This window comes from Bactrocera oleae, chromosome 3 (assembly GCF_042242935.1).
Source record: "Bactrocera oleae isolate idBacOlea1 chromosome 3, idBacOlea1, whole genome shotgun sequence".
Classification (NCBI taxonomy): domain Eukaryota; kingdom Metazoa; phylum Arthropoda; class Insecta; order Diptera; family Tephritidae; genus Bactrocera; species Bactrocera oleae.
The window spans coordinates 73,932,760-73,958,021 of NC_091537.1; the positions used below are offsets into that span (position 1 = coordinate 73,932,760).

Consider the following 25,262-nt stretch of genomic DNA (forward strand, 5'->3'; position numbering starts at 1 on the left):
TTGGAACTGCGGCTGCTTTAGAAGTAAATTTTCTGATTAGATTCTTGTTCTCAGTGTCAGAAGCCAACATTTAAATGGCTCTGGTTGAGAGCGATTTTTATGAAGGTCTACAATTGACATCAGAAATGATATGAAATGTGACGTGGACGCGCACTTTTCATGATTGTCATTAAGAAACTTTTCAGCATTTCGATCCCTACTTTTTCTGAAAATTATTTATCTTAATTTTATTAACATATTCCGGAAACAATACAACAGCCAACGACATTGCAACCCCGTTAATGATAATTTTCTAAAATGGGAAGTTGTTCCCAGTAAGGTTTATAATTAGTTTTTTTACACAAAACCACATAATATCGAAAATAACATCTTTAATACGTTCACATAATACTGTTCCGATATTTTACATAATACCCGATATAGCTCTTGACCGTGACCGACTTTTTCAATTTTAAACACCAAGGTTCACTGTAGTTAGGAAAACATTTACACTCCATTGCATTATAATACCTCATAAATTTACCAATATTTTCGAAATAAAATCAGCTGTTATCATGGAGATTCTCACACTGGTTATGTGGGGCTTGGAAAGGATATGGATTGATTTCGATCATTTTTCGATGAGAGATGAAAAAATTACAGAAATACTATCTGTGCTACGTTTTAACAAAATATATATAAGAGTGACCAAAGTTACGAGCTGTGTCGATTTAGCCATGTCTGTCTGTATGTAGGTATACGAACTAGTCCCTCAGTTTTTAAACTATCGATTTGAAATTTTGCACCTGTCCTTTCCTCACTAAGAACTCATTAGTCGGAACGGCCGATATCAGACCACTATAGCATATAGCTGCCATACAAACTGAACACTCGGAATAAAGTACTTGTATGGGAAACTTTTTTATTCGACGAGGTATCTTCAGAGGCATGGATTACTATTTAAAGTAATGATGCAATCTCCGAAGAAACTGTATAGATCGGATGACTTTAGCATATTAACTGAAATAGGAATCAGGTGCTTGTATGGAAAACTCTTTTATTTGACGAGGTATCTTCCAGAAATTAGGCCCGAGTTATTGTTTAAGGCAACAATGTATTCTGCCATACAAATTGAACGATTGTGAAGGGTGTTATAGCTTCGATGCAACCGAAGTTAACGTTTTTTCGTGTTTTAAATTCCATATGATCCTTTCATTTTCCAGTATACAAATAAAGTACCAATGAATGTATTCGGACAAAACTTTGCACAAATAGTGCCTTTATGGTGGTATACCATCTCGGGTCTAAAAATAGTGAAAATTGGACCATAATTGTTCAAGTCCCCCACATACCGAATATGTGGACCACAGTGCATATGGTGACTTTTTGCCAAAAATATCGTTCAATCTCAGAGATATGTTATTTAAATAAGGAGAACATGTTTCCTTGATAAAAATATTTCTTTGTGTCAAAATTTTTTGAATCGGGTCAATACTTCCCTTAGCCCGCATATGCCCTTAATACTACATACAAGTATATCGAACGACGTGGGAGTTAGGAGATAAAATCGGACGAAAATTTGCCTTAGCCGCCATATAACTGATATTCAGGATTTTGAAACATCCGGCTAATATTACTCAATGTATCTATATGTTTGCTTACATTTATATATTTATAAAATTTCTGGAAAATAATCAAGTATACCTCAACAATCTGAAAAATTAATGCAATCAGCCATTTCATTTCTCTGCCGCAAATATATCATATATAATGATTTGCGACTTACCACCTGACTTTTAACCGTTTATGTTGGTCGGAATGTGTGATATGTTAATGAAATTAAACGCACGCGTCTTTTTAAAAGTTATAAATTTATATTAATGGTTTGGCGCTCAATATAAGTTAATTGTGTCGTGGTCTAAACCTTTCATCCCTAATATAATGAGATTCGATCCTTTGGTTGAAATCAACTCAATATATCAAATTTAGCCTTTTCGATTGAATTTAAATCGCATATGTATATCTCATTTGAGGAAGGTTTAGGTATAATATTCGCTGAGTAGAAGTAAAATTTAGTAAGAAAACTAGTGACTACCTTCAAAATAAGTTAGTATGTAACCAAATTTGGTTGTAATCCCTTCACGATTTCGTCGAAAAATGAAGTTGAACTCTTTCACTACATTTTGTTATATTGCCAACACCTGAAGGTATTTAGCTGGCTTTGACCTTTGCAAGTTGCAAAAGTAAAAAATGTTCGGTACAAGACAACGCTATATTCTTCGAAAAAACTGTTCGAACCACTATAAGATTTAGCTGCCATTCAAACTGACGGATCAAAATCGATATAAATTTCTTCATGTACTCGAATAAAAAATGCACCTGCGAAGGGTATTATAGCTTCGGTGCGGTCGTTTCTTGTTTTATATTCAAAATCGCAATATATACAAAAAAGGCGTGGTCTGCGGTCCGGCTCAGCACATTTTCAAACTGTAATATAAAGTTGTAAAGCAAATGTTACAACACAAATTTGGTTCAAATCGGTCAAATAGTTGCAGCATTTTTACCATGTGCATATACATGCGCTGCACATAACGCTAACTAATCTTGAATTAGTAACCGAAAAATACCAGAAACCAATTAGTCCCGTCATCTTTATCAGTAGGATAAAAGTACATACAGCTCGATACGATTAGTAAAGTGAAGTTATTAGCCAACATACTCGTATTATAGGGTGACTAAACTGTTTAGCTAGCGATGTTATTGTACCTTATTTTTCTTTTGCTCCAACAACTTCCGCAACATTAAAAACCCCACTTTACCTATAAATCTTTCCCAAATACGTCTGATTAATTTATGCAACAGCCGATTTTCGCTGGAAACATCAATGAAATTACGAATACATGCATTCTTTCCATTGAAATTGATGTTGTTGAACTAAAAATTGACATGCAAATCAATCGAGGTACACATAAGCTTAATGCACAAGGGAGCGAGTAAACCAGTACTTTTGGCCTTAAATTAATTTATGTATTCGTATATATCTAGAGCCATATGTTCCTACTCTGGAATTATGTACATGCATTATACCATATGCCTGCGCCGGAATCTACACAGCTTTGTAGGTACCGCTCTGTCGTAAATGCTTATATAATATATAAATATATATTCCCTTTAAGCACACTCCACACATATGCATGCATGTATGTATGTACTACATGTGTTCCGCATTTGACATAAACTAATTGTCAGCCATTAATAAAAGAAATGTTGCATTAAATATGGCTGTACATTTTTTAAGCTATCGAATACTTGCACGCCGCGGCACACAAGTATTTCGTAGCGATTTTAAAATTGCAACGCTTTCAGCCGTTCACTGGTTTACCTTATAGCTGCCGCCGGCCGTGGGTTGATCGTCGAAGCGGTTGGTACAGCATGTCAAGTCCTGCCGCACAAGCTGGCACTCAAAGTTAATACACACGTGTGCACATACATACATACAACTACATAAATATAAGTGCCTGTTTGCAGCGCTTTTGCACGAATCGTTGCGCTTGATTAAATCAATAAATAATAAAATGCGAAAAGAAATTAAACAAATGAAAAAGCGTAAAATTATTCATTGATCGTGCATTGGCGGGTTCAATTGAAGCAAGTCCAAATATAGTAAAGTATTATAACATACGAGGGTAATCAGTTTTGTATCCACACATATGTACATGATTTCGTAGCATTACACATGCAGTTATACTTAAGTATGAGCATTTATATATTGGAACTTCTGAGGTCAATTGAAAAATAAAGATTATACATCTAACCTGATAGCTTATAGGAATAATTCAAAACTTTTTAGTGCTGGACAATTACATGGGCATGATGGTTCTCTTACAGAGGTTAAGTATTTTCATTTCGCTTTGCATCTTAATTGTCATGTCCGAATTTTCAGCAACTTAAACTCAAATAATTTTTCTATAAGTATTTTCATAAGCTTCCGGACCTCTAAACTGACAGCATGTTAGCATTTCGTTTGTTTGAATTTCGGTTAAGTTAAAAAGTAATTTCTATAAGTTTAGTGCTAGATTTTTTATTTTATTTGAACAAAGAAGTATAGTGTCTAACGAGTTATCACAAATTAAAATAATTACATAGCTAAAGATTTATAGAACATAGTAAAGGGACTAGTTTGGCATTCGGATTCGAGATATTTGTCTGATCACAGGCGTACAGATGGGGGTTCAGTTAAATATGAGCTAAAGTATTCATTATACAGGACGTCGACGCTTTTTGCGAAGTTTAAATGCTCGTCCGGTGGCTTCTGATGACATTCTCCGACGTAATGCGCCGTGGGATTATTGCCTTAATTGCCGCTTGGTCATCGTTATATATATTGTTGTTTTTTTTTTTATTATTTCCTCCGTTGTTAACTATCTCAGCAGCTTTCATGACCGCAAAGATGTCTCCCTGGAAAATCCTGGCAAATTCCGGGTCGCATGCTTCTACGCTTTCCATCCTCTTTTAATGTGGCTTAAAATGTTCTCTTCCGGATCAAGCATGAGAGTGTCTGTCGAACCACCGATCCGCTGCTTATCGAGCTATGTTGAGTAACTTTTCTTGTACAATTGTTAGTCCTAAGCGCTTGCGTTATGAAGAGAACAGCGAGCTGCTGTATTCGCTCCAATGGTTTCCTGTATGAGGTTTCGCTGGCAGCGCTCCACTACACCAAAGCACCGTAAAGCAAGATTGGCTTAACCACCGCTGTGTAACACCAACTCATGAGTAGAACTCTTTTTGCATACTTCGAAGCAGGTTCGCTAAAATAAGTCCTTTGATTCGACTGTTCTTTGTTCCCTGTTGCATTGCCGTTCACGAAACAAAACTACGCAGAAACTCTTTCAGATTACACATATGTCCACTATTTCAAGACGGATATGGCCCACGCGGTTCGGAGGTCCACAATACGAGATCGTAAACTTTTATCATGTTATCCTCCGTGGTGGCCGTTTTCCTGGCACCTTGGTGTCCCAATAGTCACCAAAAGGTGCTCAGGTTCTCTTCCAAAAACCATAATCGATTCATCAACCGATATTGTTATTTTTCCATTACCCTAAAACCCGCAGACGGATACGAACTAAGTTTCTTGTCACCCAAATAAGAAAATTTTTCAGTATTTTTATTGTTTTTTATATTTCGTGTTAGAATTTTTCTTGGCAACTAATTAAAAATGTATGCAAGCATAATGATTTCTAGCATCAAATAAACTGCAAAGCACAGTGTATGAATGCAATTTTCATCAGTTGCCAGTGAATCGTCTTCACTTTTTAAGTTCGTTTTGGAAAATGTTACAAAAATAGTTTGTGACTCAGTTTAAGTTCGACTGAAACTTTTTGCATAAGCTCAAGGATACATATAATTGTTTAAAAGACAGTTATTAGCAACAAAGTAGTATCACACAGTTTAAGTACCAGCATCATACTCGTACTAAGTATTTTAGTCAGAACGCATAAAATGACGCACATGTTGCAAATATGTATGCATATGTGCTTATGCTGTGCGTAGGAAAACACATCATCATTATAGCAACAAAAGCGAAAGGAGAACTTGCAATTTTCTCATGCCTTTACGCATATTATCAGCTATTAGCTATATAAACTACATTTTATTATGGTTCTTAAAATGCGTATGGTTATCAACTTAATTACAGTTGGCACCTTATGAGTGGTCTACCATGCTGCCACTCATGCATACATATGTTTACGCTTATGTGCTTTTAATGCAACTTTACGCCTGGTTATGCGCAAACGATTTCGCGTGAAACAGTACAATGTAGGCAGATACTCGTATGTATATAATTCATATATATAGATGTATGGTTCATATATAAATATATATGTGTATATGTGTTGCATTACAATATTTGTAAACTGCTTACAACTATTTAAGCAGATATTTAACCAAGCCGGCGTGTGTGTTGCTGCAGCAAAGGACACTATGTTGGCACTGCTTAGCTGTGAGCTGATGCCGATAACGATGCTGCCGCTGCTGCTGCTGCTGCTCAGCTGTGTTGAGCTGAGCTGGTTATAAAATTAAGTGGAGTAGTTGTTTGGTGTGGTGTGGCGTAAAAATATCACAAGCATCATAAATTCCGACGCTGTCATAGTCTTTTACCGACACACCAATTAAATGCATACCCCTCATTTAACACAATAACCTTGAACCTTTTCCAACACACGCACCGCATATCGACAACGCGACTGTTGCTGCGTATTGTGCTGCCGTTGCTGTTGCAGCGGCACCACCCTAAAATGATGATCAGCATGATGATGAGCATAATGCAAAAGTACAAAAACAGAAACACAACTCGAATATTGGCAACAAGAACGCCTGGCAAAACACCGTTCTTACACCAACTACAATTGCGTTGCAGCAGCAACAGGCGATCAGTCTCGAGTCGGTCCAGACATCTCTGCCGCAAACTCACTTTCAACTCATAAAAACGTTGCTCAATCAAGATAAACATAACATTTACGCGCTCCTGGTATGCAACAGTAACACTACTACCACATATTTGCAACAACGCCACCACTAACAACAACAACTAACGCTTATGTGTCAGCAATACTGCTGATGAGTAGTGCTAGTATTGGATCAACGCTTAGTGGCCAGTGTTCAGTTATTGGTCCAGTGCATCCTTCGGTCTACTAAGCAACGCTTATGCGCACGAGTTAGTGCTGTCTGATGAACATCACCTTAAGCGTATGTGCGTTTTTACAGTACAGTACTTGCATTAAGGAATCCATAGTGTATGGTTCTTCTCAACCAACACAAAAGCCAACATTTATCCGCATTTATTTATTGCATTAATGCGTCGAAATGTTGCGCTTTAGCAGAGGCACCCCTCAGCCTCACATTGTTCAGGGCCTCAGGTAACACTTCCAACGCAACCCAAATACTATGTTTATGTGTATGTAGGCTAGCGAATCCTTTGTTACTGCTCACTATCCCAGTTATATACCATATGTGTAGTGTTAAGTTTTTATTTTTTCATTCACCAGTGGCTGTGTCTGGTTAACTCAGCAATGTCTGCCGCTTAACCATCGCTTGGCGGACGCCTGTGTAGCCACTTAGTGCGTATGCTGTTTATTTGTTGTTAACTCTCTTCATCGACCTGTTAAAATTCAACCGCGCATGAAAATCTTATTGAATCGCCTACAGTCATAAGCGGACTCCAGCGCACATTTGTACATACCCACATATGTGTGTACACTTGTCATAAATGGAGTATGATCGGTGTGTAATAGTATGGACGTCGTCTTAATGGCGTAAAGTTGATAATTCCTATGCACATAAAATACCGGTATGCTTATGAACACACTGTCGCCATTGAGTGTAAATATATCTATGAAGATATTTTAAAAAGCATCTTTTCCTTATTATGAAATGAAAGTAGAGAAAAAAATTTACAAAAAAGCTCTACTACTATTCTAATTGTAGACAATTGACAGAATCATTTGCTGGACACAACGATAATAAATTGATAATATCCCGAGAACGCAGTTTGAGAATGCGAACATCATATTACTGAATGGCCCTTCTATTTTGACATAAAAAAATGTTTTGTTTTATAATAAAGAAGAATAAAAAACGCATGCTGGGGGAGTAGGCCGTGTAAAACAAGACCAATTTTTAGATATTTTTTAATGCAACAGTTAAAGTTTATTCTTAAAAACCAATAGTTCATTATAGTATGATATTTGAAGAATATTATATTAAGATTTCATGGAAAAGTAAATACGAGGTTTGTTCACAAAGTGTCGCGAATTTTAAATTTTCGCGGGCTATATATTTATACTTGTATTAGATTTTCGATTGTTTTGTTGCATTATGTTAGTACTCATATACTTTACATATTTTGACAAGGTCGGCCATTTTGAATGTTTAGCTAATTTTTGACAACTGTTTTGCTTTGACGTGCTTTGGTTCTACTTTGATGTTTGCTTATTCCAAAAAATGGCTCAAAGAATTTGTGCAAAATTTATCGATTTATCGAAAATAAATCGATTTTAAAAACCCTTAATTAAATGAACATTTTTGTCCAGAAAATTAACCTCAGAACTACATATAAAATTTTGGCAAAGGAGGTTTATTGCTATTTCTGTCCTTTGTTTTATAAAAGTTGTCAAAAATGAAAAAAGTTTGTCTTAGAATAATCATGTCGTGCGCGAAAATGGTTGAGCAATATCGTGATATCGCGATTAGTTAAACAAGGGCATTAACTAAACATTCTGAAGGTTGCGATTGACCCATTTTAGTAGTACGTCGCTCTTTAGAAAACTGACTCTTCTTTTTAAGCGGGATTGATTACGGGATTCCAGTAAAAGCATTACCTAATGAATTTGGATGATGATCCCGGAGTATAAGTAAATGAACTTTCTGCTGTCATCTAAAATGAATGTACTATGGTGAATTTTGTATTGCTTTACAAATTGTTGACTGGAACCTCTATATTATGTCACTTTTAGTGGAACAGGTCGTACCCCACGATTGAATACATCCAAATCGAGTTTATGACCGCATTGTGTAACAGAACTTCATTGTCAAAGTTAAGTTTAGAATGCTAATTTAATGATTGAAATGCATTGAGCCTTCCAACTAAGTTAATTCCAAGATAAATTACATGATTTGCTTGTGGTACTAAGGTGTTATTCATTTAAAGGACAGACACATGTTTGGTTTAAATGAAAATGTGAAAATGCTTACACTAACACCATTCTTCGTCCAAAGCTAAATGCTTCTCTAGCTTCCTTGACGCTCTCATGAGTTATTATCATGGCATACTAGAGCTATCCGCAAAAATGGATGTCAATACTACTGTTTATAAGGCATTTAGAGTTGGTTCTAGCACTCTGCCCTGAGGTACAATATTGTTTAAATTTTACGTTTTTCGAATGCAATTTTGGAAGTTGCGTAATTGAACTAGGGAAATTACTTCGACAATTAGTATTTATTAATTATGGACAAATTTGTTTATGTACAGGGTGGCGCATGAATCGTGCTACAAAAACAAATCGTAATAATTTTTTCTTAATCAATGCATTACATTTCTTTTTATTGTATAGCAAATTTTATTTTACTTTATATAATTTATAATTTTTAAAAATTATGAACCGTAAATGACCTCTATGCTTAGCCACACACTTGACATAACTCCATAAACAGTCTGGTGCAGTCAGGTCAGGTGACCTTGGAGGCCAGCGGAAAGTGGAATTTCTTGATAATAACTTGTTTCAAAATTGTTTTTTGGAGCTCCGCAATAACTAATCTGGCTATGTGTTCAGTTGTTCTATCTTACTGGAACCAAACGCTAATGAAAGGAATACGTCTTCAGCACAGTTCTGGGTAAAACGCATTCAACATCTTTAAATAACAGTGTCCATTGACAGTTCCTCTTACACCGTTTTCTTCAAAGAAGCATAATTCCGTCTGAATCCCCTTTGAACGGAAATGACGGACTGCAAAGAATGTTACCGCTGCTCTATTCAAACCAGTGATCGGAACCGTACGATAATTATCGGACATATGCGATAATTTCATACCTACGTACGATGTACGATATGATATCATTATCGTACGCAGATTGTACGATAATTTTCATTATGATGCATTAAAAATGTATCTTATTTCTACCCTTTAAAAATGTTTCCAAATTTGTGTTAAATGTAATTTCGCTTCCACATTCGAATGCTGACAGTGAGCGCATATTTAGCCACATTAATTTAATTAAAACTAAAACTCGAAATAAAATGATGGTTTCAACTGTTAATGGTATTCTTTTAGCCAAACAAAGAGTAAAAAATAAAGTTAATTGCACAACATATGAACCATCGCAAAGCGAGTATGGTCGTATGAATAAATCCTTAATGTATAAAAGAAAAACTACATCAGAATCTACGAAAAAAAAACTTTGTGACTTGTATGATGACACGGATCTGGAAGAGTTTAATAGTATTTTAATGCCAAATGACGAATTTTAAGTATTAATAGAAATGATATGAAACAAATATAACTGATAGTTTTAAGATTCTAAGATTTTGTTATTTTATTAATTGAAGATTATATGTAAAATGTTGCATAATATATATTGAGATAAAATCAAATATTTCTTAGTTATATTTGTCACTAAGCTATTATCCCTTCATGTCCATATCAAATTGTATTCAAAATGTTAGCGCCATTATCGATCTTTAACTGGGGGGGTGGCTGGGGGTAGTCAGGCCTGTCCCATATGCAAAAAATATAGTTAAAAAATATTATTTTATTTCAGAGCAATAGTTTTTAAGTAATTAACTAGAGAGCATATGTAAGAATATTAATTTTACGTTGAATAAGATTTACGCTGCTGGTACGATAGTCGTTTCACTTCAAGATGTGAACACTGATTCAAACCCTCTTTTCGATACCTCTAGCATTCATTTTTAAAAGATATAAATAATAATCTGCCAATTAAATAAAACAATAAGTCGATTTCTCGCATAGAAATAAAGTTATTACGGTTGGTTTTTGTAGCACGATATATATATCCATATGATGTTCTTTATTAAATTCTCTATATGAGTAGCAGTCAAATCGACACCAAAGTAAACACATATTGTTGACATTTATGTCTAGCACACTCTTAAATTACTAAACTAGACATACACAGTTCATCTTCATCGCAGTCGCGCTAATCATATGTTCAAAATACTATTTTTCATAATTTTTTTGAGCTATAAGGCCAAGTATTGGTCATTTCATTAATTTTTCTGCGTTATATTTGGTATAGAAGTTGTAAATGTTTATAAAATTGCCGTGATCTGGTGTTCATGAACAATGTTTTTAAAGTAATTTGGTTACCAGTCGGAACTGTCAAAAGTGATTATTTTAGCTGTCAACAGATTTTGAATTGGAAAATATCAAGTAAATTGTTTATGAATGGCAAAAATCTGTCAAATCTTTACTGCTGATAAATATAGTACTTCAAAATGTCATATTTGTTGTTAAGTAGTAAGAATTTTTTTTATTCATATTCATATTTAAGCTCAACATTTTCTCATCCATTATCGATTGAATATTTTCCATGAATATTGTATTTCTAACATATTTTGAACACTAATAGCTAACTGATAAAATACTCATCTTCTTTTACTTACTTTAAATAAAGCTCAAATGCTATTTCTAGCTTAACGGAATGGGTGACACAAATACAACTTTACAAAAAAATATTTAATTATGTGTAAATATTAATAAAAAAAAAATAAATTGCTTCAGCAAATATTTTGCTTTTCTGACATTCTCAAAAACTGTTTTTGCTAACTAATTTAATTCTCACCGCTTTGTCGAAATTACGCCTTTTAAATCAGAACTTAATTGTTGGTTCATATAGCCAAACTCTTAGATGGCATATTGTCATACATCATTCTATATTCTTTTGATGCATTATTTTCTATAAATATTTTCTTTTTTCAAACAATCTTTTCAGATATTTTATTTTAACCTTTTGAACGCAATTCGCATTCTAGTTTAGAATATTGACCAGAACCTCTTATTTCTTAAACTAACTATGTCGTGGAATACACTGTTGGCGACATCGAAGAGTAAACCCTAAATTTTTTTATCTAGTTATGAGCAGTTCGTACTTATCGATTTTTATGTTCGAAGTTGATAATTTGGATTTACTACCGTTTAAGAGTTTCGTCTCTGCATTCCTGTCTAATTTTCAGCTGTAATAGTTATAACATCAACCGCTAGGAAGAGAGTGAGAGAGAAGATAGGTTAGAACGTTTTATTTTATTTTAAATAATCAGAGATCAGTGGGTATTAATAACCTTACAGAGAGGGCTCTTGATAAACCTTAATAAAGTCTTACAAAGCATTTTCAATATAAATTTGGATAAATCGTATGCTGAAACTCTTCTGTGTAACTGTTAATACCAGCAAAGAGTCGATATGTATCTTAATTGAAAAGGTGGGGGAAGGAATCATAAATTGCAAACGAGTGGGAATATTATGACATCCTCTTCGGATATTTGTGAAAAAATCAAATTTTGTGTTTTGTGAGGTCTGAGAGGATCTGATACCCTTCTTTAATTTTTTCGAGAGTGTTTGAGATTTTTTCGTCATGAATCCATTAAAAACTCGTGCATATTTATAATTTTGCATTGCATGATTATTTTCAAAAATAACATTCAGAGTTCAAGCATTTAAAGGTTTTAATACGTTTTGAAAATTACATGATTACTTCAATCAGTTCACACTCTATCTATGCTCGCGACACCTTTATTATTTTCACACCAGAACAACAATTTTAGCTTCAGCTTGATTTCGCAATTAGTCTAATATACATATTCAAGAATGACTGACGAGCAATTTCCTTCTTTTATATTTGTTACTTTTAGTATCATCATCATGTCTACTCATCGAGGATATCCGACGGGACGAAAAGACGTTCAAAGACATTGCCAACACAATAACAAATCTAAGTCAACAGAAAAATCGCTGGTCCAATACGACTGTCAATAATGTACTCAATAGTCATCTGCATCATACAGCGACGGCGGCGGAGAAAAATTCGCGTGATGAAACCGATTACCATCGACCAACGAACAAACAACAATTACAGCATCATCAGCAGCAACAACAGCAACAGAAACAGAGCAATATTTCTAGTTTGAGACCAAAGTCATTACCATTGGCAGCGAATTCGACGCCTGCCATTGTTTCGGCCATAGTCAAGAAGATACCGCCAGTACTATCGACATCCAACAGCAATGGCAACAACAACAATAATATGAATACTAATAACAATATTACAGCATCAACAAATGATAGCAGCAATAAGAACAACAATAGTACAAATGAAATTGGAAAGGGGGTTGTTGGCGGTATTGTTCTGGGCAGTAATAAGTGCAAATCTAGTCCACGATTGCAATTACAATTGAAAAATCTACAACAGAAACACGAAAGCAATCAGCATCGGCAACAACATTTGCAACCATCTAAACAACAGCAGAGGCAACAACAGGCGCACGAAAGAGGCGATCCGGATGGCGGCTGTAATCTTGACGATCTTTCTACCAACTACCTGGCTAAGACGGCAGAGTTACGTGTCAATCCGCCTGCTGAGGAGTCACTCAACACCAAAAAGGGCTGGTTAATGAAGCAAGATAACCGCACCGGCGACTGGACGAAGCATTGGTTCTCACTAAGTGGTGCGGCACTCTTCTATTATCGTGACCCGGTGTCAGAGGAACGTGGCGTGCTAGATGGCGTGTTGGATGTTAATAGTCTAACCAATGTAGCGGAAGTTAGTGCCAGTAAGAGTTATGCCTTCCAGCTGACATCTTGGGATCAACGGCGCCTCATTTTGGCAAGTCTTTCGCCCAGCTCACGCAATAGTTGGATTGCCATATTACGAAATATTGCCGGTTTGCCCGCCCTGCTGTCGACCAACAACAATACAAACAACAGTAGCCAGCCGCTTACAGACGCAGATGTGCCACCAACAGTGGAATTGGTTATCAAAGATGGCGCCGTAACACCAAATATTAAAAGTGAAATTGAGAAAGATTTCATTAAGGCGCAACGCAATCACGAATTGCACAAAAAACCGCCAGCAGTTCCCATGCATAATCATCAACATCTGAGTGAAACTAGTCCACCCGCTACACAACAGGTTCTATTGCAATCCAACAACAGTACTCCACCTAAAGCTCTGGCTTCCACAACTCCGTCTACACCAAAAACCGCACATTTCTCTTCCGACGAAGAGTACCGTACTGCTTCTGAAGGCGGCCGTCGGGATAGTGTTGACTGGGGCTCTCCGCTTTCACCGTCTCCGCCAATTACAACTTCGATTTTGCGAAATCGCGATCGTTTGTATGCCCGTGCATCAGCTACAACAGCCGCAAGGTCTCACAAGCGTAGCCATTCTTCACCGCCGACGTCCCGTCGTAGTACTGTGGATAGCGTTGGTTCGGACGAGCTTTCGCCACCACCTGTAATGCATCCTGTGCAGGAGGAACTCAGCCTTGATAAAGAATTACAATTTCGCCTTAGCGTAGCGGAGAAAGAGCGCAATATGCTACGCGACGAAGCCAAAGAACGCGAGACGCGCATGTCTGAATTGTTAACAACACTGGAACGCACAGAGCAGCAGCTTAATGCGCGCTTGCACGAGATGGAATTGGTACGTGATAATCTAACAGCGCAGCTGGAAGAGACTAAACGCAATGCCGAGGATATTGTGGATCGGTTAACGGACGAGTTGGAGGAGAGTCAAAAGAAGATAAAAGATCTTGAAGATCGGCTAGCGCGTGGAATTGACGAGAATGAAGCGCTCTACAAGCGTGTACATGAATTGGAAGGTAGCAGTTTGAATAGCTTTAGCCAAATGAATCGGGGAAAACTAAAGCGCATGGACTCTTTGAGTGATCTTACCCAGATCGGTGATATTGATCCATTTGCATTGGAGCGAGATTCTCTTGCTGATGAATACAATGAATTGCGTACGCGTTTTGAGAAAGCTGTTAACGAGATTAAGGCAATGAAGCGTGAACTGAAGGAGTCACAAAATCAATTTGATTCGTTGGAAATATCGCATGCAGCGCTTAAGCAAGATCTTGAACGAAAAGAGATTGAGGATCGTGCACAAGTGCAGATGATGGCAGCGCGCATACAGGATTTAACATTGAAGTACAGTAGTTCGGAACGCCAAGTTCGTACGCTAAAGCAGAAGATGGCTAAGTCAGAGCGTAGAAGATCACTTTCACTCAAAGGTAAAGAACAGTTAAGCATACCCAAAGAATTAGAGATAAAAGTATGCGAGTTGGAAGCGAAAATCGATGAAATAGAAAAGCTGAATAGTGTGAACTCAGAGCCAGTTCGAACAGTTTCCAAAAAATCTTCAAGACGACGTTCACTTGAGAGTAATGCCAGCAACAGCGATCCACTTCAGTTCATGTTACGGCTGAATGATTTAGAAAAACGTTTAGATGATACGTCAGCTACAGGTTCAATTAGTTCTTCATCTACGCCTACACCCTCCTGCAATACACCCACTATTGAAAATGCAACACGGAATTCTGCTAAAATTTCTGAACACTTGCTCGATCGACTGCGCTGTCTTGAAAGTGTTTTGGTAACAAGTCGAGATCGCCTAGAAAAAAGTCTGCATCAGCTACAAAACCTACGCTCTTCTCACAGCCGTCGTTCTGTTTCACCTATCACTGATCGCAAAGACTCGTACCGTTTAGTGGAACGTTGCCTAAGCGAGGTCGTAAAATTGATTCGTGAATCTTGTGAAACTTGTATAATCAGTGGAAGCAGTGGCGATAAATATGCGGTGCCTAATGTAATGTTGCTGCCCGATTCAAATCCGGTGAAAATTGCGCTTACACAGTTGGAGTCACAGTTGCGTACCAAACTTGCAGAGCTACTCAAACAACGTCGTGTGTTGCGGGAGCGAAACGAGTTAACTGAACGCAAGAATATGGAACTTTTAGCAGAACGTGTGGCATTTGAAAGTGTATGCTTTGGTAAACTTCGCGATTCAGTCATGCGGGCGGAAAACCCCGAACTCTTCTGTGAAAAACAAACACGCACAGAAGTTGCGGAGACGTCTCACTTAATGACAATGCTTAAAGCTAAGCTAAGTGGTAAATGTGCGCTTAAGTCCAGTGGCACGCTCGATATTTTAGCTGGAGTATTGGCACGTAGACTGATGCTATCTAACTATCGAAAGGAGACAACGAACAGAGAAATGCTTGATCCTGTCGATAAGAACATCATGGAAGACTTGCTTAGACAACAGAATGAAATCAATCTTATAGCCAAACGTTACAAAAATAATGCCATGGAAAATTTAGCGAGTGGATTAGCGGCGGAAACCTTGAGTTATATCTCTTCAAATGACTTAGTGCAAGGCGCTGTACAAGAAGCTTGGCGCCAAGCGCAAGAGACCGTAAATGCTGAACTAGTACAGTCTGAGATTGCGCATATTATGTTGCGTAATGCGGAACGTTTTGAGCAATCACTTACACCTTCATTCGGTTATACGCTAACCGCCGAGGAACGACTATCTTTCGAGAAATTTGCTGATGCTGTGCATGATGCACTGCGTAAAGAGATGGAATTGGCGGTTGCACAGCTCACACAATGCTACAAGGAGGCAATACAAAAGATGAAACGTGGTCAATGGCGTTTGCAATTAGAGCAAGAGCGCAAGATATCGGAAGGCCGGCAGTTGCTTACCGATTTTGCGGATATAATTGCGCATAAAGCGCTTGTAGATGCACGCATAACCGTTCTGCGTGGTGAATACGTCGAGCAACAGCTGACTAAGGAGAACACCGTTCATGCTCAAAGTGACTCTCAGTCAAATAAAATCGGTATTACTGCACTACAACGGTATGAGAGTCTTTTCGAAGAACTTTCAAATGATTTGCAGATCAACAACGCCGCCGATATACTGGCTGATGCTGATTTTGAATTCATTTACAAACAGCATACCATTGATTTTCTGAACGATCGACAGGTATTATCGGAAATCTCAACATTCCTCAGTCAATTGGAGGATTCGCTAATAGCATTACAATGTGAGGCTTCAGCTTCTACAACGTCCATACCGCGCTCAACCGTCTCTATTGAAAGTTTACAAGATGTTTGTCACAAATGTGGAGATTTACGGCAACGTGCTGATCAACTCTGCCAGGAGATACATCGCGCTCTCAACACACCCTGTCAGCATTGTCGTCAAGTTCATGAGAAGCTGTTGCGATTGCAGCAGCAGCATGAGCACGAACTTGTGCAACTACAACAGGCTCATGCCAAAGATAAGAGTACATATATGCAACAGCTGGAGAATCAACGTAATGCCTTCAAAAAGATCGAAGCGGAAAAGGATGCTGTCAGCGCTGAACTGCTATATAGCAATGAATTGTTAGAGCAGCGTGCAAGTGCGCTGGCAACTGTTAATGACAAATTGCAAACCAAAGAGCAAGAGTTACGAGGCAAGCAGGGAGATCAATTATCCCTCTTGCAGCAACTTGAAGAACAGACGGAGAAAGCACGAACTCACGAGGAGGAGAGCAATGCTTTAGTGGAGAAATGTGCTAGACAGGATGAAGAGTATGCCGTATTGCTACAGGAACGTGACTATCTACAGTCGGAACTTACTAAAGAGAAAGAACGTAGCCGGCGGTTTGAGCGCCGATTAGAAATGTTAGAACTGGAACATAGTAAGCAACTGGAGTGCCTGCAAGAAACATATCGCGATCAATTAATGGCACACTCACCTGACTTCAGTAACGTAACCAGCGATGATGAGAGCTTCCGGCAGCGATACCAAGCAGAAATCGAGCAGCTCAGGGTGAATTAGACTTTGCCTTGCAAACTTAACAATAATAAAAATAAAAAGTATACTGTTCTATTTGTAGACTTTATGTGAGAAAGGCCTTTCGGCTATGGAATCCTCACATCGACGCATTGTGGCCGATTTGGAGGAAAACCATCGTCAGGAAATTGAGCGTCTGCTCTTGGAAAAAGAAACCGCTCTAGCTGAGGAAACACAAGTAAGTGCAAACTATTTTTTTTTTGTATTGTGAATGTTGGAAACTGGATTTTCATAACATTACTTTTCCATTAGGCTACCTTGGCTGCATTGGATGCCATGCGAAAGGCTCATCAGAGCGAAGTACAGCGTGAAGTGGCACGCTTTAAACAGGAGTTCTTGAAGCAATTCCAAAAAGGCGAACACTCCGCCTACACTGCCAAAGCAAATGAGTAAGTATGAAACTGAAAATTATGTGATGTCTCTATAAAAAGCCACATCACCTTTATCTACCTACATATATGTTTGTTATCACGTCTTAGGGAATTTGATTAAAAAATTTTTGTTTCATAGTAGCGAGTAACATGGTAAGGGCCTCACACCTCTGAAATGGCACCTTCAGAAATAAAGTAAGGTAAAATCGGCATGCGAGGAGAACGATGAACCGTTAGTGCATTACCTGAGTGAATATCCTAAATTTAGAAATTGGGACGAAAAATGTTCCACGGCTCACAATATTTATTGCTGGTTTTCGAGTTCAATAATGAATATTTGCTTTCAAAGACTTGTAAGGGAATTTCGCGACAAACATTTTTGTTAAGGATTTTAACCATTATAAACCCTATTTTTATGAGTTTTTCGTATTTTTAACCAAGGAGGTGTTTTAAAAAATGTCTCCGTAGATTTGTAGAAAACTGCTTCGCACTTTATTATGTAGATACGAATATTTACTTAATTTTTCTCTTCTTAGGGAAGAACTTGAAGAATTGCGACAGGAAATCTTGTCATTCTCGGAGAAGTTCTCCATAAAATGCGTTGAAAATGCGTCATTGGAAGAGAAGTTACGCAATACAACGCAAAAATTGAAGCACTTACAGCAAATGCAGCAGCTGGAGTTGAGGTATTTTTTAAACTAATCGATATATTTGTAGAATTTCAGTGAATTTTCCAATCAATCTACAGAAATAAGCAATTTCGAGCCCACTTAGACTCCGAAGACCCCACAACAGCCGCGAAATTCGTGCAAGGTCTTTGCTCCGTGAAGGATGATGGTGTCGTATGCGAAGACAGCGAGGTGGGTTTTTGATTATATAAATATGTGAAAATCTAAAAATATATATTTACTATGTTAACTGTAAATTTTTCACAACCTTATAGTTACACAATTTTCAATATATGTATGAATCTTAAATATTTTTTTTATTTTTCAAATATCTATTTTTATGCATAATTATTTTGTAAGCAATTGTAACTAATATTTTAATATTTTACTAATGTCAAACTCATGTTGCTATTATTATTGTTTATTATTTTCTATTTACAAATGTATTTTTTGTGACTATCGTTTCAAAATTGACAAAAAAAAAATACACACGTATAGGCAAAATCGCATGCGTATGGTGTGTTGCATGAGCTTGCCGATGAGAATACGGCGTTTGTAGAAAATGTGGTACCGGTGCCAATGACGTCAACACAGAGCACCACACCACCTACATGTACAGTTTCACTAGCTATTCATGGAGCATTGGCAACGACTAATCCATCAGCTTCTACTCTAGAAGCACCAACAACAACATCAGTCAGCAAAGAATTTGCCACGCTTGTATCAGTTGATAAAAAATCTGAAAATATTGTTGTTGATGAGCATAGAGAATATGTTAGTGATATTAAACAAAATAGTGATAATAATAATGATGTTGGTGATAATGATGAATTGAATGCCATTTTCTATACATATGAGCCCTGTTATAAGCAAAGCAATTTGCACTATTTTCAAAGTAGGCTGAGTTTTGAAGGTAACGGCATACAATAGTATAGCTATCTCTATCTTTTTGTCACTTTTTAATTGTCTCTGTCTCTGTAACCACACATGTTCTTCTGTTCTGTGTTTTAATTTCTGTGTCTCACTGTACTTCTATTTACATATAATATGTACGTACAAATATGTATTCTTTTAGAGCACCTGCTATAGATGTTTTTCTTTGGGTGGCGTTTCTTCTCAATCTTAAGCAGTAGGGCTGTCTTTGAACATCTTCATTATTAGGTACACTGTTTGCTTTAAACTTACTCAGGATATTATTTATTTACTTTACATAATAGAGGTTAGTTTTTTTAAACGTTTTGTATGAAAATCGGTTTCATTTGAATCATTCTAACTTTTTTTACTTTGTCATCTTCCATTGAGGTAACAAATATCCAAGCTTAAACAGATCTAAGCTTTCTTCTTTGATTCGTAAACGAGTAACAATTCGAACATATTAAACCAGTTGTTCAAATAAATGGGCAGCTCTAAAAAATAACTCTCGAATATTATATACATTTCGTCACATTGAAGCTGTTAGTATTTGGAAGTACTGACCTTTTTGACAATAAGAATCCGCAGGATGCATTGTACTTCTTTTCGGTACAAAAATTCTTCTTTCTACCCCAAATAGCAAAATATCCACTTCATTTCTACTAGTCTCCATGTCATTCTTATTATACACAAAAATTATATTTAACTCCAGTCTCTTTAGTAAAACATATTAATATGGTAAATACTCACGATATGGCTTAATATGGCTTAATATATTACATTTTTGCATGATAATAAATTTTACATTAAATTTTGGACAAGAATTTGCTATTTGAACTACTCCAAAGTGTATTGTATAAAACAAAACTTGCTAACATTGAAGAATGTGGTGAAACGACTTTAATGAGGTATTCGCATGTTCACTTGCTTCGAAATCAAATCTCAAATTTTGTTGTTGTTCTTCATGTACATTTTTTAACAAGAGAGCAGTGTCAAGGGATAGCAAGCAGATCAATGGCGAATCGATGACAGTGCTAGTAACTCTCAATTAATTTTAAAAAAAGCTGTGAGCTCCAAAACTAGTTATAACCTCATTTGAAGATCTTTCATTACCACTATTCATAATTAATTTTATTAAAATTGAGGTAAATGAATATTCTTCTATACAACGTTGAGTTGTATTAGTTTCTTGCCATAATAATCCAAGGTTATCCAAATCTCGTTCTTTTTTTAAGGGCCAACCAATTTTTTTCTCACTGGGCGGTCACACGTGTCAGTAACAGTTCGAAAAGCTCAATACCTAAATATTTTTTAGTAACACAATCATAATTTTCGAACTGCCAGAGTAAATGTCAAAGCCACACACACACACCAATACAAAATTATCAAATCAAGAATTTTTGTTTCAAGATTATTGCTAATCAATTCAGAATTTTTAAATAGACTGTCCATAATTTGTTTTTACATTATTCCGTTTGAACTACCAAAGCCATTCACATTATGCTGTGGCAGTTTTTAACAAGACGGAGTTGTCAATATGAGTACAAAAACAAGAAAAACTGTTAACTTCGGCTGCACCGAAGCTGTAATACCTTCCAAAAGCTCAAGTTTTATTACAAGTGTTTGTATGGTAGTCATATGCTATAGTGATCCAATCTAAACAATTTCTTCGGATATGGTCTTGGCGTCTTTCTTGAATAAATCACGCCAAATACCGTGAAGATGTATTGGCAAATAAAAAAGGTTTTGCTTACAAGAACTTGTTTTGACCATTCAGTTTATATAGCAGTTACAATCGACCAATGTGCAGGAAAAACGAACTGACAATATTTCAAAGCTTCGAGAGCAATATTCTTATTTAATCGGCTTTTTGCCCCAGACATGCCCAAAACTGCGAAGTCCTCTTTGGTGTCTTAAACAGTCATATATCAGTTTTGAGCCTGACAGTGTTGTCATGTATATAAAATTGTACATATTGATGTGTTCCAGAAATACTACAAAAAAAAAATGCAAATCAACTTGTAAATATTCAAGTTCATCTCATAGAATTTTTTTTATATAAATACACGTTTAGTAAGCCACACTACATTGTAAAATTGTCTTCTCAGTGTTGTATGTGTTTATTGAAAATAATAATTGATATTTTTCATATACTCATTTGCATTCGCAATCTTTGTACGGCATCGTACATTGTTTTCACTAAGCAAATCATTATTCTTTTAGGTTTTCTGGGCTAAGTTTTCACCGCTTCCATTAATACACAAATAACAAGAAAATAAAACATATTAACACTATTTGATTTAAATAAACATATATAATAGACGTTAATTTATTTATATTTTCTTTTGCTCGACGTCAAACCAGGTTTAAAATCTTCCACGTTCGGCAAGAGATTGAGAACAACCTCACGCAAATGCACGACAGACGTGGACAGCAGCATGCAACCCATAGCAACATGTGCGTCAACAACAACCACAACAACGAAATCGTCACCAGCATCATCCTACATTGCGTCGATGGCTTGTACGATGGCTACAACAACACTCACGCCACAAAAAACAGCAATCGAGATAAATTCAAGCCCCGAAAAGAGCATGGAGGCAATTGAATTGCTGCAGCGGAGTGTGGCTGGCCAAAACTGGCAGTTAAAACAGCGAGTTGAACAAAAAGAACAGGCTGCAGATTTGCAAAAGCAACAAGAACAATATATAAACACTTCAAAACTAAACCAAAAACAACAATACGAGCAAGAGCAAATTGTTGATGCGCCCTTGACTGTTGCAGCGGGCATAGCAAATACTTCAAATAGTCACAAGTCAAAAGCAACAACAACAAAATATAATAGTATACAAGATATAACAAATGCAAACCGCGCAAGCAATCCCTCTTCATCAACAATAACAATAACACGAACAAAACCAGTGGAGCAACCAAAGATTTCTAGTGCTAATAAACATATTTATAATCCTAATAATAATAATAATAATAACAACAACAATAACAATAATCAAAGCAAAAATATCTCTAATATTATTAATACTAATAGAAATGTTAATACTAAAAATATTATTGTTGAAAATAGTAGCAATATAAATGTACATAGTGTTAGTGCAATTAATACTAGCAGCAGCAACAAAAACAACAGCAATGGTAAAAGTTTAGTGTTTGCAACGCATGAGAAAAACAATAGAGCTGTCGTAAAAACGCAACCAATAATACAGGAGTGTACTATAACAACAACAAAAGCAACAGCGGCAGCAACAACAACAACAAAACCAAGAGCCGTTGGTCATATGCACGTGGCCGAACGTACTGCCATCAACTTGAATAGTTTTACAGATTTTGTGCGCAAAACAACAACAATTGCTAAAGATACAGCAACAACAACAGCTGACTCCAATGACAGCAACCACGATGATGATGTTGGTGATGATACGCCGCAACAAAAACAACAGCAGCATGCAATATTTGGCAACAAAAACAACAATACGCAAAATAAACCGAGTGTTAGTAAAGCATATAATACAACTACAGCTACAGCAGTGTTGGGTAGGCGTACGCATGAACAGATCCCCTTTTGCTCGCCCACTTCCGTTTCGAGCGGAAATGATGCTGAGCATGCGACTACAAGTATATCCCCAACAACGAAAATACGCACGCCGACCAGCGCCGCAACGAGAAGACCAACAAATGCGATTCAAAAACACTTGAGACGATTCGAATTGGAAATTTAGCAAATAGCTCATATTTTTTTCTTATGCTTACTTATGATACTTAAAATTCTTATAATACAAAATAGTAATAATAGAAAATTATTACTCGTTATCATACGCTAAAATTCAAAATATGCCAAACTATGAAGTAGTAATCGAAACTAAAATGCCAGCTAGAAAATAATGCTGATGTATTTGATATTTATAATTATATATCCTTCCTATATATAACATATTAAAAAAATTTGGAAAAATTTTGAAAAACTGTTTAAGGTACTTCCTTCATCTTGCAGTAGAATGCAATTTTGTAGCGCTGATTTTATTTTATATATATTTTTTTTTTAATTCTAAGTTAACAATTCATTTAATTTCAACGTAAATATATTATAGTCAGAGTTGATTCAAGGCCATAAATGCATAAATAATTTTTTTAATAAATTTTTATTTAAAAACATTTTACTTCACTACCGGGTAGGCCGTTATCTCAAAAAATATTTTTTTAAAAAATTGTTTTTGCGCCAATACTTTTTTCATATAATGCTTTCTGCAAGCAGAAGTGTTAGTGTTTGTTTTTGTTGTTTGTTTGTTAGGCAGGCAAAGTTAATAATATGCACATTTTAATTTAAACTTTATTTGATTTAATATATTCCATAAGAAATATGATTGCAATTTATTAATGTTAACATATACCTTTTATGTATTGTATATTATTATTACATAATCATAAAAAATATATATTCACTTGCATTTTTGTTAACCTTAACAAAACATGCTATGCAAAGTTTTGAAATGCTTGCGAGCATTAAGCATTATATAATATGTTATATTTAAAAAAAAAAACATCATATGCTACTGAATATGTATGTGGTATGCACATGTTTTTGTTTCAGAAAAATTATTAATTTTATTGTATGTAGTAAACGTCTTTCCCTCTATACTCTTAATTATGTTATATAATTCACGTATGTTATACTAAACACCAATTTTCCTCTACGCTATCTATCGAAAGTTTATGACATTACATGCATAAATAAAAATGCGCCTTTGAAAATTGTTAAAGAAATCTTTTACTTTGAAATAGGATAATAAAAATCTTAAAAAAAAAATTAAAAACAAGAAAAAACGTTAACTACGGTTGCACCGAAGCTAGAAGTGATCTTTACAAATGAAGTAGGTTCCATACAGGAACTTGATTTTGATCGTACTATAGTAGGCCGATCTGTAAATTTCCTCAGATATTACAGCGTTGCCTTGGGCAATAATCTATGTCGAATTTCGTGATGACTTCTTGTCAAATAAAAATGGTTGTCAAATGACAGCTATATGCAATAGTAGTCCAATATCAACGGTTCCGACAAATAAGCAGCTCCTTGGAGAAAAAAGAACGCGTGGAACATTTCAGAGTGATATCTCAAAATATGGACATACAGCCTGAATCAAATTCGTTCGTCATGCTGATCATTTATATAATATATATTTTATAGGGTTGCAAACTTAATATATGTACCTTGTTCAAGGTATAAAATTTGGTTTAAAGAAGTTAAGTAAATACATCAAAGAGATATGTTGAACCGAGTAATGATGGTGGTATTCTTTCGCAAAAGAGCACTTAAACAACCCGGGGCTTGTTTTGTCAAAAAGTTCTTCTTTCTAATGAGAGCAAGTTTTGCATCTTTGGAATTAAAGGTCATAAATTGTATCAAAAAAAACGGGCCCTGTACTCAATAAGGAAAACTTAATGCCTACTGTGAAGTATGATGGTGGTGGAGTAATGATACTTGTATGGGGGTACATTGCTAGTAATGATATGGGCCCAATATAAATTATAGAGTCCACTATGATCAAATATACATATCTTAAGGGGTAAGGGGTAGTCAGAGGCACAAATTGAAAATTTTCAGTAATTTTTTTTTTGTTATTAAGTCATGTTATTTTACAAAAGTAGTAATATGGCATTATTTGACAATATTTTGACTTAAAATCACGAAAATTTCAAATGTTGACCCAGTTCCAAAAAAAAAGGTCCTTGCGGTGACAATATAAGTCCTTGGAAAGTCATCTAAAATCAAACGGATGAAAAAAGTTAGGTTTATAAATAGATAATCCTGGGCCTGATTGAAGCATTTTTTTTGTTTTCAAAAATTAACAAAATGGAGGCCTCAGAAAATTTTTTTCTAGACTTTTGAGAAAAATCTTC

At 35.9% G+C, this 25,262-nt stretch overlaps 1 protein-coding gene across 4 annotated transcripts in view; it reads left to right on the top strand.

The window, feature by feature from the left end:
- osp (myosin phosphatase Rho interacting protein outspread) overlaps nucleotides 1–24,128 on the top strand; it is a 134,021-nt gene extending 109,893 nt beyond the window's left edge. For 3 of the 4 annotated variants that reach the window (XM_036376595.2, XM_036376596.2, XM_070106855.1), the window contains 7 exons: nucleotides 12,408–17,377; nucleotides 17,445–17,579; nucleotides 17,654–17,790; nucleotides 18,309–18,458; nucleotides 18,521–18,632; nucleotides 18,939–19,353; nucleotides 21,717–24,128. In XM_036376595.2, the coding sequence (XP_036232488.2) occupies nucleotides 12,408–17,377; nucleotides 17,445–17,579; nucleotides 17,654–17,790; nucleotides 18,309–18,458; nucleotides 18,521–18,632; nucleotides 18,939–19,353; nucleotides 21,717–23,086 (7,289 nt within the window). In that variant the 3' untranslated portion in view covers nucleotides 23,087–24,128. The remainder of the gene's footprint in view (nucleotides 1–12,407; nucleotides 17,378–17,444; nucleotides 17,580–17,653; nucleotides 17,791–18,308; nucleotides 18,459–18,520; nucleotides 18,633–18,938; nucleotides 19,354–21,716) is intronic. The other variant, XM_036376598.2, reaches the window with a different exon arrangement.
- Nucleotides 24,129–25,262: the final 1,134 nt, after the last annotated feature.